Source organism: Protopterus annectens, chromosome 16.part0 (assembly GCF_019279795.1).
Source record: "Protopterus annectens isolate FY-2018-M chromosome 16.part0, PAN1.0, whole genome shotgun sequence".
NCBI classification, from domain to species: domain Eukaryota; kingdom Metazoa; phylum Chordata; order Ceratodontiformes; family Protopteridae; genus Protopterus; species Protopterus annectens.
The window spans coordinates 677,993,980-678,013,298 of NC_056750.1; the positions used below are offsets into that span (position 1 = coordinate 677,993,980).

The 19,319-nt window shown below is 36.9% G+C and overlaps 1 protein-coding gene across 1 annotated transcript in view; it reads left to right on the forward strand.

The window, feature by feature from the left end:
* CACNA1B (calcium voltage-gated channel subunit alpha1 B) overlaps positions 1 to 19,319 on the forward strand; it is a 3,578,581-nt gene that overhangs the window by 2,148,571 nt on the left and 1,410,691 nt on the right. The window contains exon 14 of the mRNA XM_044058770.1: positions 8,513 to 8,625. Coding sequence (XP_043914705.1) covers positions 8,513 to 8,625 — 113 coding nt within the window. The remainder of the gene's footprint in view (positions 1 to 8,512; positions 8,626 to 19,319) is intronic.

Sequence of the window (19,319 nt, forward strand, 5' to 3'; positions counted from 1 at the left end):
GATTACAATTTATGATGTCATAATAGACTTTAAAGTCCAGCAGCTCTAACCCTCCATAGTCTTTATGGTAGGTCAATTTATTATAACTGATTCTGACTGATTTGGGGGACCCAAATAAATTTGGAAATTATGGAGTGAATGGTTTTGAAGAGTTTTAGGTTGATAATGGTATTGGAGGCATTAAATATATATAGAAATCTGGGTAGAAGATTCATTTTGATTGTGGCTATTTTAGCTAGGAATGGAAGTTGAAGTTTTGTCCATCTGCCCATATGTTGTATGTTTGACCAGAGATAAATAATGTTATTTGTATATGATTGTTTAGGATCTTGGTGGAATGATATTCCTAGATATTTTAATTAATGGTCAGTTTTAATACCAGCTGCTAAGGAGTATGTGGGAAGCTGACAGAGGGAGTTAATAGGGAAGATATTTGTTTTCTTTAGGTTTAGTTTGTAATTTGAGAAAGTTGAAAAGGTGACTATAGCGGATAGTAGTTTCTGGAGCTTTGTATTAGGTAGTGAGTAGTGAAGATTTAGATCATTAGCGAAAGCCGCTAGGGTAATTTTAGTGTTAAAGATATTGGGGATATGGTGGAAAGTTTTCTGAGAAATGAGGTGAAAAAGGGGGTTCAGTGTATAAATTAAAAAGATAGGGGGACATAGGACATCCTTGTCTGGCACCATTCTCAAAGTCAATTCAAGAAAATGGATGTTTATTAATTTGTAGGCAAGTATGAGCCTTGGAGTATAGTGTTTTGATAGCTTGTTTGCAGTTATTGGGTATGTTAAAGAAAGGTAAGATATTGAGCAAAAAGTTTACATCGAGTCTATCAAATGCTTTTGAGGCATCAGTAGCTAAGGTTTAGAGTGGAGTAAGTGTATGGGTAGACTGATTATGGTGTCCAGGGTAAGGATATGATCAAAGGTTTGTCTGTGTATTATGAAACCTGATTGTTCAAGGGAAACAATGTTTGGAATGCTTGGTTTAATTGTGTTTGCTAGTATTGATGCAAATATTTTCATATCAAGATTTATTAGAGATATAGGTCTATAGTTCAGGGTTTTTTTGATGTCGGAGTTTGGTTTAGGTATGAGAATCATTTTGGAGGCTTTTAGATGTATATCACTTACATCATTGGAAGTAATGTGATTGACTAAATGGAGAAGAAATAGGGATGATTTTTGTGAAAAAGATATGTAGAATTCGGCCACGATACCATCTGGACCTGGTGATTTGTTGAGTTTGAGTTTGTTGATTGTTATAATAATTTCTTGCTGGGAGATTTGGGAGGATAAATTTTTTTGTTGATCTGGACTGATTTTGAGAAAATTTAATTGGTTTAACAAGGCTTCTAGGCCCTGTTTATTATGAGAAAGGTTTGATGGAGCAAAAAGAATTGTAAGAGAAAACAAAATGCATAAAAATAAGGCAAAGTAGCAGCACCTCTGACTGTGCTGGTATCAGAGGGAAAGAGTCAAGCTATAGCTCTTTCTGAAACTTCAAAATGGCTTTCATCATGAAGTCATAATCAATACTAAAAGAAACACATAGATGTGTGTGTCTGTGTATCTCTCTCTCTCTCTCTATATATATATATATATATATATATATATATATATATATATATATATAGTCTTTAATAGCGTGAGAGAGAAATGATTGACTGGTAACACACCTTAATGTTAAAGTGCTATATCCCCAAAATGAGAACACACTGAGTATTAGCATATTTGGCTGAATTTTATGGCCACATCTACATGGTATTCAATGACCAGAAAACTTGATATAAAACACACCACTAAGAAAAAAAATGTGTTTTCAAACAGCCTTTGAAATAGTAATAATACAGCTTTCAATTAACTTTAGAAACCATAAATTTGATAAATGGGAAGCCAAAAAATAAAACTGGTCTAAACAGGTGAACAACAGTTTCTATAAAACATGTGAATATGTAGGGAAAAAGATAGTAAGAGAAAGAAAGAAAGATGACTAAGTGTTAAGGTACTGTGATAAAAGATAATGCTTAGGAAGAGATTCGCAGCAAAGGAGACTTCCTAGAAAGGTAAATAAGTGCCTGATTCGCTGGCTGGACACAGAAATACAAGTGACTGAAAATATAACAGAAATAAGTCAAATATAGATTTTTTTTTCTGTTGAGCAAAATATTTTAAAATAGTTAAATAGCCTGAAGCTATTTCTCCATGTGCAAGCTTCTTGAGAGGCAAAATTATATAAAAAGTACTTAACAGAGCATTGTGGTTAAATGGGAGGGACTAATAGCCTAGAAAATTTTAGATGCCAATTAACCCCAAACCTGCACATTACTTAAAGACCCCCTTTCTGACAGCACCAGAGCCACTAAACAGCTAACACACTACCAAAACCTTACACACATGAAAAACATCAAAGCTAACTCTTTACCAACCCTTACCTTAACCCACAAACATTACACACACACACACACACACACACACACTGCCAACCTTGGTGCTGAAAGTTTTAATAACTCCATAAGTTTCAACACTAAAACAAACACACACACAAACTTAAACCCAAAGCACATCTCATCATAATTAATGAATTTTGGTAATCCCCCACAATCAGCACAACATATGTTCATTTTAAAAACAACACAATTTAGTGAGTGGATGAAAACTTTTGACAGACTAAACTGCCTCCACCTTCTTGAGCACATGCATTGAAAATTTGAAAACATTTTGCAAGAATCACTACAACATTATATGCATATACAAAATTAATCTTACTTCATTCACAGGCATGTTCTGGTGTTTGTAATTTTCCAAAGAAAGGCATAAAACATATTTTAAATAATTTTGAAACAAAGTAAGATGGGTACATGACAACAAAAATTTCTCAGACTGAAGGTGTCTATAAACCAGAATGGTTTAGTTTCATATATATATATATATATATATATATATATATATATATATATATATAAACAATAATTTATATATAACATTTCCATTTATAATTTAATGAGAAAATAAAAATAGATGTTTCCAGGTTTATGTTAAATGTGAATAACTTTAAAACTGAAGATGGTCTCAAGGTATTGTGAACATAATAGTTGGCCAACATGATAATACAAGGTACTGACAGCTATGCCAGGAGAAGAAGGGCAGTGCATGTGTAACATATGTCAACACAGCTAGCTTGAATATTGTAAAGAATTATATGTCATTTGTATATCAAATTGATTTGTACAGATGCTTGTGTTGAAAATGCATTTGTAAAGTTGCTTGTGTTAGAAATGTACCAACAGCATACCCTGCTAGGTAGTAAATGAACTGTACATACCTTATTGTACCTGTTTAAATTTATATGTTATAATAGTGGATACTGGAAGATGAAAGGTTAATCTCAAACTTTGAAAATAGTTTGAAATTAAATTACATGGCTTAGGCCATAAAGATTGTATCTTACAGTTCTCAATGCAACCACAGACAAAAAGTCTGTACTAGGAAATTTCCTGCATTGTCATTGGGTTCAACTAATTACTACTCTGGAAGGGTGGAGGTTTGAAATGGTTTTATGACTTCCAGGAGTTGTAGTAAATTGTGTGTGTGTGTGTGTGTGTGTGTGTGTGTGTGTGTGTGTGTGTGTGTGTGTGTGTGTGTGTGTGTGTGTGTGTGTGTTATTGGCACACATGCTACATCCTGACATATTCTAGCCAAGAAGGGGAAGCATGGGAACCAGAAGTCAGATGACCAGATGTATGTAAGTCGTTCTGTAATCAATCACTAAAAATAATGTTTAATACAAGGTGAGACTGAAGTCTCAGAGCACTATGTTATTGGAACTGGACAAGGAAGGACCCCTCACCTACTTCATCTTGCCTTGCTCTAGTAAGTAACCAGGGAATAATAATTCTTTAAATCAATCAGGAAAATATAGTGAGATTAGTCAAGTATTGTTTCTCTCTAACTGTGTAAACCTGTCTGCCGGTGTTATTTTTAATATTTCTGATTATTGAAACTCTGGTGTTTATTGTAATTAGATATTTAGTATGTTCATGTTCTTTTATTATTTATCATTAAATATATTTAAACTTTTCATTGTGACTGGTCCTTTACAGAAGATTTTAACTTTTGAGAGTACTTGTATCTATTGGTGACACTCTGGCCACTCCTGAAAGCCTGGCTGTTTGGTCAACATTACCATTTGTATTAATATTAATTTCACTCAGTATAATTGGGTACCCTTGCAAGAGCTTTAGAGTGGTGGCTTTGGGGTATCTGGTGACAATCTGGGCAGAAGAGGCACAGCTAGTAAATCTGTGCCAGCAGTTCCCTGGTGTGTGTGTGTGTGTGTGTGTGTGTGTGTGTGTGTGTGTGTGTCTGTGTGAAAATCATATCTCAGTGTGTTTATGTCAGCTACTTGGAGCAGGGGCACTAAGCACTGGTTTCACAGAGGGGAGTGGTGGAGAACTTGACTTTGACACTCAGCTGAGGTCTCAGCTTTATAGCTATGTCAGTGGAGAGTCTGATTGGGGACCTGAAGGGAGACAGACAGAGAAACTCAGACACCAGAGTGAGTGTGTTCCCTGTGTGCTCTTAAGGGAAATTCTTCTGAGCTGCATCTGCAAATACTATCTGTATCCATTTTTGTTCTAAGTGAATGTTCCTCTCCAGTGCCAGTGGTGGGGATTCAGGCTCCTTGATTATTGGGCCAGAGTGGGGATGTCACAGTCAACATTGCATTATTTATGGGAAAATAATTGTTTACTATATCATTTCAAAATGTATGCTTCCATTTCAACAAATAATTCCAAATTAAAAGCAGATAATAGTGCAAGCATGAGCATTGATTAGCATATGATGGCCTATACAGTATAAAGGTTTCATTTATGCCTGATTGAGTCAGCAATTGAATGAACAATTTATATTGTACCCTCCAATGAAGTTTTACATTTTTTTATTTAAAAAAAATGCATGTGTTGGACTTCCTTCTTTTACGAATGCAGTGCATGTTCTAGTATTCCTGTAGTGTAAATGAAATATGCAATAACTTACAACAAAATATCTTTACGATCTTGTGCATTTGCTTGTAATTAGATAAGACACGAATGATTCATAAGGGTGTGTGAGGGGGTGGGACACTCTTTTTGCACATTTACTACTTTATATACAACTGTGGAGAATATATTGATAGAGGTAAACATTCTATTCAAAATAAGCAGTCTGCAAGATAACATATGCAGAGTTAAAATATTTTGGCTTTTTTTTTTCTGCCTGGCTACATCAATAATCCAGACTCTACTGCTGAGTGAAAAATCATCACATGCTGTGTACATTAAATAAAATATAGACTACAACAAGTGAGCCTTTAAGTACTTAGAATCATAGAAATGTACAAAGGAGGACATTGGAAACACAAACTTCCAAATAACCCCACTTTCATTCCAGCGAAAATTTGTGAAACAGGTCACCTTCCTGAGTACCTAAAACTGGAGTAGTAACTGAACAAGAGATGCTGCTTTATTCTGGTACAAGTGCATTGCAGCTGGAGCAGAGATTCAAGCTTAGAAAACTCAAAACCACAGATGTTCACAGCCTATAGAACTGAAGAAAGCTTTCATTTTGATGTTTGCCAAATTGATGTGCATTAGCATATCTGCATACGTAGAACATGGTGGTTGGGGAAATGCCAAAAAAATAAAGTAAATAAACTGGACTAAGCGAATGCTGCCTCTGTTGTCTGTAGAATATGCTTATTCTACACTACTTAATGCAAAATATAAAGAATGCAACAAAGCAAAAAGAGGTATTTATGTCACAATTCAGAAGACTTATGAATATACATCATCTGAACTGCAGTGAAAAGCCTCTAAGCACACAAGTAATCAAATTATCCTTAATACGTATTGAAAAGTGCAAAACAAAAGTAACATTGCAGTGTGCCTTAAGTCGCAAAGTTCACTAAATGAAAGAACTGCATGCTATTAGACTCAAAATGCAGAATATTAACTGTTATAACTAAAGGAAAAGTACCAGTATACTAAAAAATAAAAAAGTACATTTGTGTTTGTCAGTATGCTTACCATAACAACAGACATAACTTGAAATAATAGCAATTTGTATTTAGCTGCCTTGTGTCTTCAAAGTAAAATTTTCATCAGTATTGCCATTCCGCCTGTGAACAACAACACAGGTCTCCGAACAGCACCACGGAACCTTGGTTGATGGGCAAAGTACTTGTATATAACCAGCACTGTTAGAGTTCTTTCCAGTTCTTCATACCTTATTGTCCCTTCACAGGTTTTTGTGGATATAGTAAGGCATTGTACATAGAATAAAACTACACATTACCATTAAAAATAGAACTGCGGTGGTGGTGCTGTGGTAGTGTTGTCGCCTCACAGACGTTGCCCATTCGATTCTCAGTTAGAGCGTCTTCTGTGTAGTGACATGAATGAATGGGCATTCCTTCGTTGAAGGCTGTGCGTTAGGCCCAGCAAGCCAGCATGTAAAACTTTACTGCCAATCATTTGCGGACCGGAGTTCCGCTGTGGCGACCCCTAACTGGGAAAAGCCGAAAGACACAAACAAACCATTAAAAATAGAAAAAAAAAATGAATAAAGCTGTAGGCACCATTTTGGAATATGCAGCATAATCATGTGCTCAGTGTGAGTATTAAAAGTAGAAATTGTGCTTTGAGGAGGTCTGCTTTATCAGTCTGTGGTACGTCTGTACAGTGAAAGAGACTGGGTACATCAGTGAACATGTCTAAAACAATCATAGGTAACGCTGGCTGACCTTATGAATTTAAACTAAAATAGAATGGGAACAATAATAGAAACCTGAATATTCATCTCCTAGAAGAGAGAAGTTTATAGTCATATGCCTCATACAAGAGACCTATAAGGAATCCATCAGCAAATCATCCTTTGACTACCTGGCAGACTGTTTCTCCAAAATCTACAGTGAGTCATTTGATACTAATTTAACATGAAGTCACGAATGAGAAAAAAATGCTAAATGCCTTTTCATTTTCTTTCTTGTGAAATGAGCTCTTAAATAAAGATACTTTGTAAGACTTAACATTAGTTGTTAGATAGAGGTGTTTAAACTGCACATTTCATTAAAATTGTAATGATCCATTAATATAGTTCAGTGTGCACTCTATACATTTAGCAATATATACCAAAACATTATATCCAGCAAAATCAGATTAGATGGTACTAAAAGCACAATACTTTTCTTTTTTGTGTGTGTGTGTGGGGGGGGGACTACAACCAACTTCAGATTCCCAGCATCCATGATAGCTCCTTCTCTCCCTAGTGTTACTTATTCATGGGGAAATACCCCAGATATGTCTTTTCATCTACTGGGTCTAGACAGGAAGATGTGTTTGTAACTGGAATATCAGTAACCCTATGCTGAGGCAATCATACAGCAGGCTCCTGGACTTTGCTTTAATCCCCACTCACTGCTTATGTGCTGGGCTTACTTCATAAGCTGGGTGGGCATTTTGGGTGCATGGGAGTTGTCTCCACTTGTGTGCAGATGCACCCATAATTTGCCCATCCAAACTTGCGAAGAGGTACCCTGTTCTCATCATTGTCCCATCATCTCTGCTAGTTCTTGTGTCTTAGATGCATGTCCCTCTCATAGCTCTGCCCTGTCTCCCAAAGAGGCAAGCATGCATAGACTTATCATTCATCAGCTTCTCTCGAGCCACTAATCAACATTTCAGGTCACAGTCAGAGCTTCACTTTTTGCACCAAGGAACTGGCCTCAAAATTGAAAAAAAAAACTGTTTTACTGGAGTTCAGAAATATTTTACTAAAGTATTTATAGAAGAGGATACAGGGGAAACAGTCCACTGCACAGCAGGCATGAGAATCGAACACTGTGCAAATAATTTTTTCTTACCTTCTCAGTATGCTTTTACATTTTTTATTCGGTATTCTTCTCAGTGGCCCCATAATGTTTAGCTCAATTGGTATATCACCCTAGACCCATACACCAGTCCATAGATGCTGTCTATAATTGTTCTAGTTTGGAAACTTGTTTAGAATAACTCATGAAAAAGTTTCATACAGTTAAAATTGCAATGCTTTTAACCATGTAATATATGTTGTGGATGTGATATTTCTAACCTGCATGGTTATAAAATATTTTATTCCCAAGACTGACATGCACGAAATAAATTAGGAAACATAGTAAGCTCTTACTTGAAGTATTTCAATAAATAAATTCAGGAAGCAGGCAAACAGAATGAGAACTGCATATCTTAAAAACCTGCTTGCAAAGTCCGCAGTGTCTTTCCTTAATGCATTATAGTTTTCTTTCCATTTTTGCTTCTAACATGTTTGATGTTCATTGCATAGCAAACCTAAAAGGATATCACTTATAGTGGAATGGAATAGCAGTTTTGTAGGAACAAAGTTGAAATGTTTTCCTTTGATACTAGCAAAACACAAGTAAATGACTGCTTAGTTATCCTCTGTAATTTGCACCGTTTATACTTTTGTAATTCCAGGTCATAGTTGGCAGTATTTTTGAAGTTATTTGGGCTGCTGTGAAGCCAGGGACTTCTTTCGGGATCAGTGTATTAAGAGCACTTCGATTGCTAAGAATTTTCAAAGTAACAAAGTAAGTGGAAGTTATTTCTATAACCTTTACAGTTATGTGATATATGAGTTTAGAATCATAATAGTACTCTCCAGTTGATGTTTTATATACAGTGATAGGTATGTACATAGTAGCGATCAGCTGCACGTTATCTAGAATGCTAACCACTTCATAGGCTTCTAGCAAGCTGCATATCTTTAACGCAGTTTTCAACTGACACTGGTTCATTTAGCATCTATGATGCAGTTTTATTTCACACTTTTTTAACACCCCCCCATCAAAGTCTGTTTTCTATAGCTGCTTTTCCACAGGAGTTATGCATAGTCTTCTTTGATTGCACACACACACACACACACACATTACAGAAGGTGGTTTGGCCTGCAGATAAGACAAAAGTTTCTGAACAAGCTCTAATATACATCCCAAGCTATTGGATCTTTTCACTTCTGCCTGTGCCTGTTATGTCAGTGGAAAGGAATTTGGGGACTTATACTAGCAGAACAGTAAGTATAGTTTATTATCCCATGACTGGCCATTAACATTCAAAAAGTAGCACACTGATTGGTCAGCCCAACCAGCGTGCCCATTGTAAATCTGAGCATATGCCAATGCAAAAAGTCCGGTCGCCCAGACTTTTTTTTCCCTTAATATATGATACAACATTTTCACTTTTCTTCAGCTTTAAAAAACTAAATAATAATAAAGAATGAAACCCAGACAGTACAGAGGTACAAGAGAGAGAAAACAGAGACAATACAAGGAAATCCGGTATGTTATGCAAAACTAAAGAAACATACCTGATTTTCCTTGCACTTTCTCAATCAGGTCTCTCTCGTACCTGTGAACAGTCTGGATTTCAAACTTTATTTTTAATCTTCCCAGCTTAAGTATTGTCCTGTGATTAAACCACAACAACCGTTGGCAAATCTTCAATATGCCACACCCATATCATTGGATATTGCTGTAATATTGGACTAGAAGTCTTAACTGCAAATGTGGTACAGAATTATGAGACGGCATTATGGGTAAGGGTTATTTTTGTGTCGCCTTGGCGGTATACATAAGCATAATTCATCAGCAGCAGGACGACACATGCAAGCTCACCAAAAGATGTAAATGATGTGTTGCTTAGACAGGGAAATAAAGAAACAATTTGAACTGTCACATCAATCAGAATGGGAAGTTTACAGATAATAACACAGTCATTGACAGTCTGTAAACATGCCATCAATGACTGCATAATGATTATGCTGATCTGAGGTTTCTTAACCCCTACTGTTCAGTGAACTAATACTATAGAAAATGATGAATCAAATGCAGCTAGCCTTCCTAGCTGGGTTAGGTAGAACAAGCTACAACTGGTTACACTGAGAACCAGAGGATTAACTGATCTCTTCTCTACCAAAAGTTCACTTTTTGTGTTAAATTCAGAATTAAAGCTAATTAGGAAAATCACAGTGCATATTTAATGGAGCATTATTAATAGCACCTTAAAATTACATATACTTTAAAACCAGCAAAAAAGCTAATTGCATTGTGAATTTCCTAAGCAGGCATTTTAATAATATACAAAGTGGTACCCAAGCTATTTAGTCAGACATCACTATTATTATTCTAGAAATAATCTTGGTATCCTCTTATTAGACTTAATGGTAAAATTCAATCTTTAATGCAGCCATTTTATGTTTATTGAAGTATGAGGTTTGCAGACTCTGTAAATTAATCAGTACTTTCCTAACATGCACCTTGCTTTGTATATGTGCATTTTGCTTTAGAACACCGACATTAAATACATTTACTGCAGTTTATAGCACAAGTACAATAAAGCAATGGTAAGCAGCCCTGTGGGATCATGCCTAGCTTAACTGCATCATAACTTTCTTCTGTTTTCATGCCTGGACATAACTGTTTGTAGATACCAGTTGTAATACTCTGAAAATAATCGGTTGCATTTCCTCAATTAAGGATCAAATTATTACTTCTTTCACTGCAAGTTGTCACTACTATATTTGACAAAAGGAGAAAAATGGCCCATTTTATTGAATGCTAAGATGTGCTCTGCTTAAATGATTTGATTGTGATGAAGTGTTTTTTTAAAACCCAAGTCACAAAATGGAAAAAATTGGTGACATCGTTATTTGTATTTGGATTGGTGTGTTTGTATTGTGTGAATTTTTGTGGCATTTATTAAAAGGATTATAGTGTTTTTGGTGCTTTTATGAAGAAGTCAAATAAAAGAGAAAAGCACCAAAGAGCAACACCTCTTTGTGATCCATTTTTTTTTATCTGTTTTATATGTATTTAAATGCTTAAGGGCCATTGAAGATTAAAGATTAAAAGACAGAAACTGAGGTCATGCTTAAGAACCTATGGAAACATGCACTCATAGTGCTGTACCTTGCTGAAGACATATCTATGCCATCCTGTGCTGCTTTATTGTCACTGCATATCCATTGGTTATCCCAACAGACTCAAACAGGTCCATGACACACCTGTTATTGTGAAACTAAACAGCCATTACAACATCATACAACATAAGGTACACAAAAGTATCCGGCATACTCGTGACAAATGCCAGCATACAGTATCTGTCATTAACCACTATAAGTGGCATGGCAAAACAACACTGCATCATTTAATTTATTTATTTAATTTATTGCATTTGTTTTCGGGGGAACTCCACTGGGCCTAAAAGAGCCCATTTTCAGTGGATGCCCAGGGAGAAACGCTCCAAGAAGAACATAGATGCAGAAAAAATGTAAACATTAATTGGTACAGAAGTAGAAACAGTGTTACACACAGTGATTACAGTAATATATACAGAATATATACATAAAAGCAGGAATTTAGTTGGTTGCCAGATGAAATTACACATTTACACTTGCATTTTAATTAATTTTATTTAATTTAATTACACTTGCATTACGCAAGTACATGTTAAGTAATATAGTCACCCTGTGCATCAGACACATATCTTCTTTTCCCTGCATCAATGTCAAGGATGACAGGGATATGGCACAGGTATCACTTGCACAGGGTGTTGTATGGGGGTGCAAGAGGCCTAGGCTGACCCAAAATGGTTGACAGCATGTGTGTGAGTCAGGAAGGGAAGTAGGTAAGATGGACCATAGAGAGGTGCAGTGTATGTCTTTAGATGACTTGCATGTGACAGAGGTATGTGAGTGTATGCATGTACACAGTCAAGCTTAGTGCTAGCCCTACATGTGTGTAGGTTGAACAGCTTTGGACCGTACATGGTAGAGTTGAAAGTTCACCGTCTCTGGCCCCAAACACGGGAACTGGCTCTTCCAGGAGATGCACTAGCACTTCCATGCCCAAGGTCAGAATCAGTGCAAGTACCAGACAGTAACTGCTGTCTGGTGGGACAGTTTCCCCCACAGGATCACCCAGGACCATGAGCCCATTGCCTGCCATGTCATAGTGTGGACAGCACACTCCCCTCTGTAGTGCTGGATGCACTGCCACTACAGGAGCGTGACTGTGTATAACCACATGGACTTAAAAAAGCAAATGGCGTTATCAAAAAACATAAAAAGCCATCCTGAGCTAGTAACTGATCCCCCACGACTGTGCTACATCCAATACAAATGCCAATAGTATCCAAAAAAATCCAAAACTATTAACATAAAACATATGAAAGGTTAAGCTTGTTTGTCTCAAGCTATAAGAGACTTCATCAGAACAAATGCCACTAGTAAATGAATCCTTTATATAGCAATCTGTTACTAATTAGAATAATTTTGTATGGAAGCACTTAAAGGTACAAAGCATAAAAGACATGTAACAATTCTAAATAAAGTAAATCAAGCATGAAAATTATACATCCTGTGATGAATATAAAACATAAAATCAATTCTGACTTAAAAAAACATATATCTAAGATAATGTATGTTCTGTTAAGAATAATATTTATAAAGTAAGAGCATGTTTTTTGAGAAGAGGGACAATAATGCTGTTGTTCATACCTGGAGGTACCGTGGCATTTAATTTTAGCTGCCAATGTAGTTCTCTGATCTCCAGGTCTAGTTCCCACCAACCCCCTCTTAAATTGTCAACTGCAATGTCCAAAATCCCAGATTTGAACCTACTAATACCTTTGCAAACTAAACTATGCTTATAAAGGGCATTATTTGTAGTGGCTTTATTAATAGCATATAGATATTCATAAATATGCTTCCTAAGGGAATGTTCTGTTTTCCCTGTGTAGAAATTACCACGTGTTGTACACAAGGCCAAATAAACAATACCTGTGGTACTACAATTGCCCTTTTTCAACATAATTTTGAAAGGTACATGTTCCAAAGCAACAATCTGGTTTTCCATAATAAATGGACACTGTCAAGATGCCCACAGTACCTTTTATCTATACACCCATCCCATTGCATTTGGTTTGTATAGCTGAATTAGATTAGTAGACCAGGTTTATTTCTGACGTGTTTGCTATTCTTGCTATAACACATTATGAACTTATATCAGTATTTGTTGTAAGAATAAGTATGTTACAATGGTGCCTTATTTTTAATTATTTAATAACCGGGTTAGTCCGACTGGGCAGCAGCCCTTTTTCAGAGGCCCAAGGAGAAAAGCTCCAAATAATACAAGTAACAAAAGTAATCATATGGCAGAGTTTAAAATTATAAGTAAACTTATAAAATTACAGTATGTATAAGAGTAAGATGAATCAATTTGGTAGAAATGGTCAATAAATTCAACATAACAGTACAGAGTTGCATACAATAGTAAGAAGAATACAAAAAGATATTGACAAGTTTGCAGAATAGAAAGAGCAAATATATTATAAACGTTGGATATATACAGGAGATGATCACAAGACAAAATCCAATATCCAGGACAACAGCTCTGGAAGCTGTAAGAACTATTGACTATAAGTAGACTTTTTCGAAGCAGAGGCAGAGAAGGAGGGATAAATGGTTGCTGCAGTAGCATTAGAGGAGGGAGGTGGATTGTTGGATCATGGCATAAGCATGTCCAAGAAATACGGACAGTATCCTTTAGTGTTGTTTTGAAATAGTCGGGGTTAGAGATCTGTTTAACACTTGGTAGTTTATTCCAAGCATTTGCCACTGAGTAGCTGTAGAGAAGTTTTTTACTGGGCACATAAACTTGCAGAAGATGCTGTTGGAAGCTACAGAGAGCTCAACTGGGAGTATAGGGCTGGATGAGGGTAGAGAGAGAGGGGCAGGAGAAGGGTTCATATAAGAATGACCCATGAGAAGCTGGGGTGGTAGGATTTGATGATGAAATTCCAGCCACTGCAGGTCTTTCAAGGCTAGGCAGTGATGAGAGTAGTAGGGTTGGTTAGTGGTAAATCATGCAATTTTATTATAGCTGAGTTCCAGTTTAGACAGAAGATTGGACTGGAAGTTAGTGAGGATAGGGGTGGTGTAGAATAGGGTTGGGAGAAAGGAATGCTTGTGCAGGAGAGAGCCTAAGAAGCATTTGTGCAGAATTTTTTATGCCTGTATAGACCTAACTTTTCATGTGTCTTTTTATAATGCACTGCTGAATATGGAGATCGAACTTTAGTTGGTCATTGATAATAACTCCTAGCAGTTTAATGTGAGGTTCAACAGAGATGATAGTGTTGTTAAGGAAAGAGACAGTAATGGTAGCTTTGTGATGTTGGAGAGGTTTAAGAAGGAATAGGAGAAGTTTCGTTTTCTTAAGCTTCAGTAGCAATTGGCTGTCTTTTAGCTATTTTTTGACTGAGTGCAGAGACTCTCGGGTGAGGATGTGAAGGTGGGCGATATTGTCGGAGGAGGAGGAGGAGATGATTGTGGAATCATCAGCATATTGTATGACAGAAGACAGTGGACAGGAAGTGTACAAGTCATTAGCAAAGATATTGAATAGTAGGGGGTCCAAGGATGGAGCTTTGGGGTACCCCAGTTTGTACTGATAAGTAGGCAGAAAAGTTAGCTTGCCATTTAACTTCCTGGAATCTGTTGTAAAGAGAGAGCTGGAGAGCCATGAAAGTGCAGAGTTGGAGAGATTAAGGGTAGCTAGTTTGGATAGAAGTAATCGGTGGAAAACAGTGTTGAAGGCTTTGGAGAGATCCGGAAACAAGCAGGAAATTAACCTTTTGTTGTCCAGAGATTTTGCAATAGAATTAGTAAAGGATATTAGAGCAGTAGCTGTACTGTGATTTGAGTGGAAACCATGCTGTGTAGGAGTAAGTAGATTTTCTAGGAGGAGGTGATCGAGGAGCTGTTTGTGGATGCAATTTTCGAGAATTTTTGACAGGGGAGATAGAATGGCAGTTGGCCTGAAATATGAGGAGTCAGTTGAGTTTCCACTTTTATGTAAGGGTATGGCACGATTTTTTCCAGATTTCAGGTACTATGTTTTCCTTGATTGACCTATTGATTAAGATGGAGATGGGGTAGGCTACAGAATTGGCAGCAAGTTTTAGGAATTGAGGAGGTAGGTTAGCAGCTAATGGAGAGCACATTTTAAGTTTGCTAAGAAGTAACTTGATATAAGCTATGGGGATGGGTTTTAGAGAGAAAGATGTTGTATGGGTTGATGGAGGGGGCGTGGGGTAGGTAATGACATATTTTCTGGTTAGATTGCAAATAGAGTTGATGAAGAAGGAATTAAGAAATGTAGCAGTATCAGTGGAAGAGCTGTTAGGGCATGGATTAGGTGATGACAGGCTTCCAGGATGTAGTATTTTATTTACTAATTGCCAGAATTTGGGGGGGGGGGGGTTGGAATGAGGATTATTTAGTGCAGGGGTGTCCAACCTTTTGGCTTGCCGGGGCCGCATTGAGTGAACAGAAAATGTCTTGGGGCCGCATATAAAATATATCATATAGTTAACTCTTTCGCTGCCACGGGAGACCAAAGTCGACCTCCTGGCTGTACTGTAGGTACATTCAAACAATTAATAAATGTAATAAATGCCTAATATTTGCCTTAAAATTCTAATTCTCATTCTGATTTTAATTCTCTAATCTAACAGTTACATCTTAATTAATATATAGATTTTTTTTTTACAAATAAACAGATATTCACTACAGCACTAGCATTTCTCACTGGGAAAATCACTCCAGCAGTCCATCTACATACAATGTCAACATTAGCACTCCTACAATACTATAATCCACGAAAATAAGCCAAACAATTTGCAATAAAGTAAAGAATTCACATTACTGACTTAATAAAACAATTCTGAATAATCTACAAGAGGGTCTCAACCAAACAAATGACTGGTGCCAGAAACATGGCCTCAAGCTAAATTCCAAAAAATGCACAATCATCCCCTTTGAGGAGAGTGATGTCCCCACAAATTATCACATTAATAACAATGTTGTAAGCACACAATCAGTCGTGAGGTGCTTGGGCACCCAGGTTGATGGAAACCTGACTTTTGACCACCACATTGTCTCCGTTGTAAGGAAAGCTTTTTACATGGCCCACCTCAATTAGTAAGGGTATCTCATCCAGGACAAGGAGGTCATAACATCCCTGTATTCTTCCTTTACAAGAGCAATTATTGAGTGCAGCACCCCTTTTGGCACGTGCCTCAGCAAAACACCATGCCAAAAGAAAGACTACAACCATTTCTGACAAAAAAAGGTCAAAGGACTGAGTTCACTTAGTTATCCGAACAGACTAAAAAGCTTCTTGCTTTCCTCTGTCTCTCACTGGCCCCTATAAATTTCATCACTGGCTTGCTTTCCAGGCTAAGAAAGATCCTGCCTTAAGAGACTTTCTCCACCTCAGAAATATTGGTTATATTTAAAACACTCACTACAAAGACCACAGCCTTCACTGCAACATAAACAAGCCACTTTGTATGGACAGGTTCTTGACACACAAACTTTCAACTTCTGTAAAAATCTCCTCTCATAATCAAACAATGTAGTTCAACAACACTACAACTGGATGGATAGCCATGAATGTACTCGTTAAGTAAGCAGCATAGCCTTCATCAAACCGGAAGGAAAATCCACATACTAAACTGTCCTAGCTGGATGGCTAAGATCTAATAGTGGTTACTCAAGTCTACTTGTCTAAGAAGAGGGGCCTATTTAACTAAGAATTCCATTTGCAAAAATATATTCAGTAAACATATTAAATCTCTCCCTCTTATACACACACACACACACACACACACACACACACACACAGAAAAGGAGCCCCTACTTGTAAAATAGGCAACCTCAGTAATCACATGACACAGTCTCACTGATTGAAATTGTCTGGAAGTCAAAATATCTGAAAAAAATCATAATAGAGATGGATTCATCCATGCAATTTCCCACCACCAAAAGGACCATCAATAAATCAACAAACAACTGCTCAGCAAAAATTAAATCAATAAGAAATCTATAAACTCTCTTAAGATCATACTACATACTGGAGTAAACATATAACTTCCCTCCAATCTAAAGCCATTTGACATTCAGACATTTTAATTTGTGCAGAAGTTATTCACAGACTGACCATTTACTAAGCTGTAATGCTGACCATCGCTTTTGAAAAAAACAAATTCCCACACTTTGTCAATAGCTCAAAGTGAAGAAAGGATTAAAGGATGACTTTTTTTAATTTATTATGTATTTATTTAATTTTGGAAAACATCGTTATAACTGTTAAATTGATCACACACCCAGAAACACAGAAAGGTTATTGTGATAAGTAAACCACAGACTGCTGCAAGAAATCAGTCACAGCACACTATGCTTACGTCCGAACCAATGAAGCATACCTGTCAATTCCAAAAGAATTAAAGTAGCGTAATAAGAAAGCTATTTTCAAGGTTACATGGCAGTTTATATTGGAAATAAGTGGAGATATTAAAAATGCTCTGTTTCTCATAATTATGCTGAAAAGTCTTTCAAGGTACATATAACCTTCTGATTCAGCATGGAACCATACCTCTCAACCTTAGAGCAAGAATTCTGGGCAAAGCGAAATATAAAATTGGGACACAGGCCCAAAAATAGTTATGCATCACAGACACCATTGAAACAAGTGTAGCTGCAAATATTATACATCACGTATAATGTTTCTATCCCATTATTGTCAGTTAAGCATTATATGGCTCATTTAATCCTGCCTTATTTTACAACAAAGAAAACCATACTTTGAAATGACAAATCCATTAAAAATAATAAAACACATTGGCTCCACATCCTGCAACTTCCTACCTGCAAACAACCACAGAGCTTTCACTGAAACTAGGTCTGCTTACTTCCACAGAATGACACCTCTCCCTAATTAAGTCTAATGGTATACAATCTACCAGGATCTGGATTACCTGAAATAAATTAAATTATGGCCTGTAAATTGCAAGTGCACTTTGTTTAATTAAACTACATTTCAAAGCCCACTTGCTGTATTTTTTCAGTAACATCCCAATATCCATTTCCAGGTCACTTTACAAGACATTGGCAGTGGTAGACTTAGCATCCTCCAGATCCCTACAGGACCACACTCATACTGCTAACATTGTCCATTAAATGTAAATATCCATCCACTGTAAAAGGCAAGAAGCTGTGTCTTAAAAAATCTATTTTGGCATTCCTAGTACCCAAGTATCAGGTTTTGAAACAAAGAAACATATTCTCCACAGTTTGTAAGTCTCTGTCTTTAATAACCATCTACTATTGCAGCACTCCCAACACAAACACACACGTACACACTAAAACCCCCAACATTTAAAAAATGACATTGTGCCCACCTGATTTGCCAGTATTGATGATCCACCAAAGATATGCTTACTGTTGTCCAATCTACCACTGCTTAGAACCCACCAATGACAAGACAGTACTGGGTGATTTTTTTTGTCAAAAAAAACAATAAACTTTATATGCTACAGTCCCACATTAGTCAGTCCACTACTGAGCCATTAACTCTAGCCTACTGCCTGCTGTCTCATTCTTACTCCCTGGGACTGCATTACCTTGGATGACTACATTTATTTCCTAAGCAAAAGACACAAATTGGAAGATGAGGCAAAAATCCAGACATTCTTCGAAAATCCATACAGTTGAGAGGTATGATTTCATATTCAATACAACACTCTCCCTGTCAGAAAAGCTGCAATTTAATGAAAGTGTACTTTTAATGTAGAATGCATTTGTGAGCTAACTTGTTTGTACGTTAGCCTCTTTGTGCATATGTCTCTCTCTGTCTCTCTGTCATGCACACATAAACATACACACACACACACACACACACACACACACACACACACACACACACACACACACACACACACACATCTACTTTCACGCACACAAACATTCTGCTTTCATGCATGCACTCACTCACACCATACTTACCTATTAACACAGGTTAAGTGCTGTCTCTTTAAAAGGCAATGGCAGCAAATCCATAGACGAGTTCCTCTTCAGCAAGAACACACACATTGATTCTTTGGCACGAAATAATGGCGCAAACACACAGACCCTTCTTTGGCGCAAAAAAAATCAAAACTAGAAGGATGCTTTGGTGCATGCGCACACCGATGTTAGAGTTGCAGGTCATGGGCACGAAAAACACAACAAAAAAAGTGTTTTAGGGCATGCATACATCGATGTTGGAGTTAGAGGTAGAGGGCCGCATGGCAGAGCTCTGAGGGCCGCATGCGGCCCACGGGCCGCAGGTTGGACACATCTAATTTAGTGGTTTCTGAAAATAGTTTTGTTTATATCAAACAT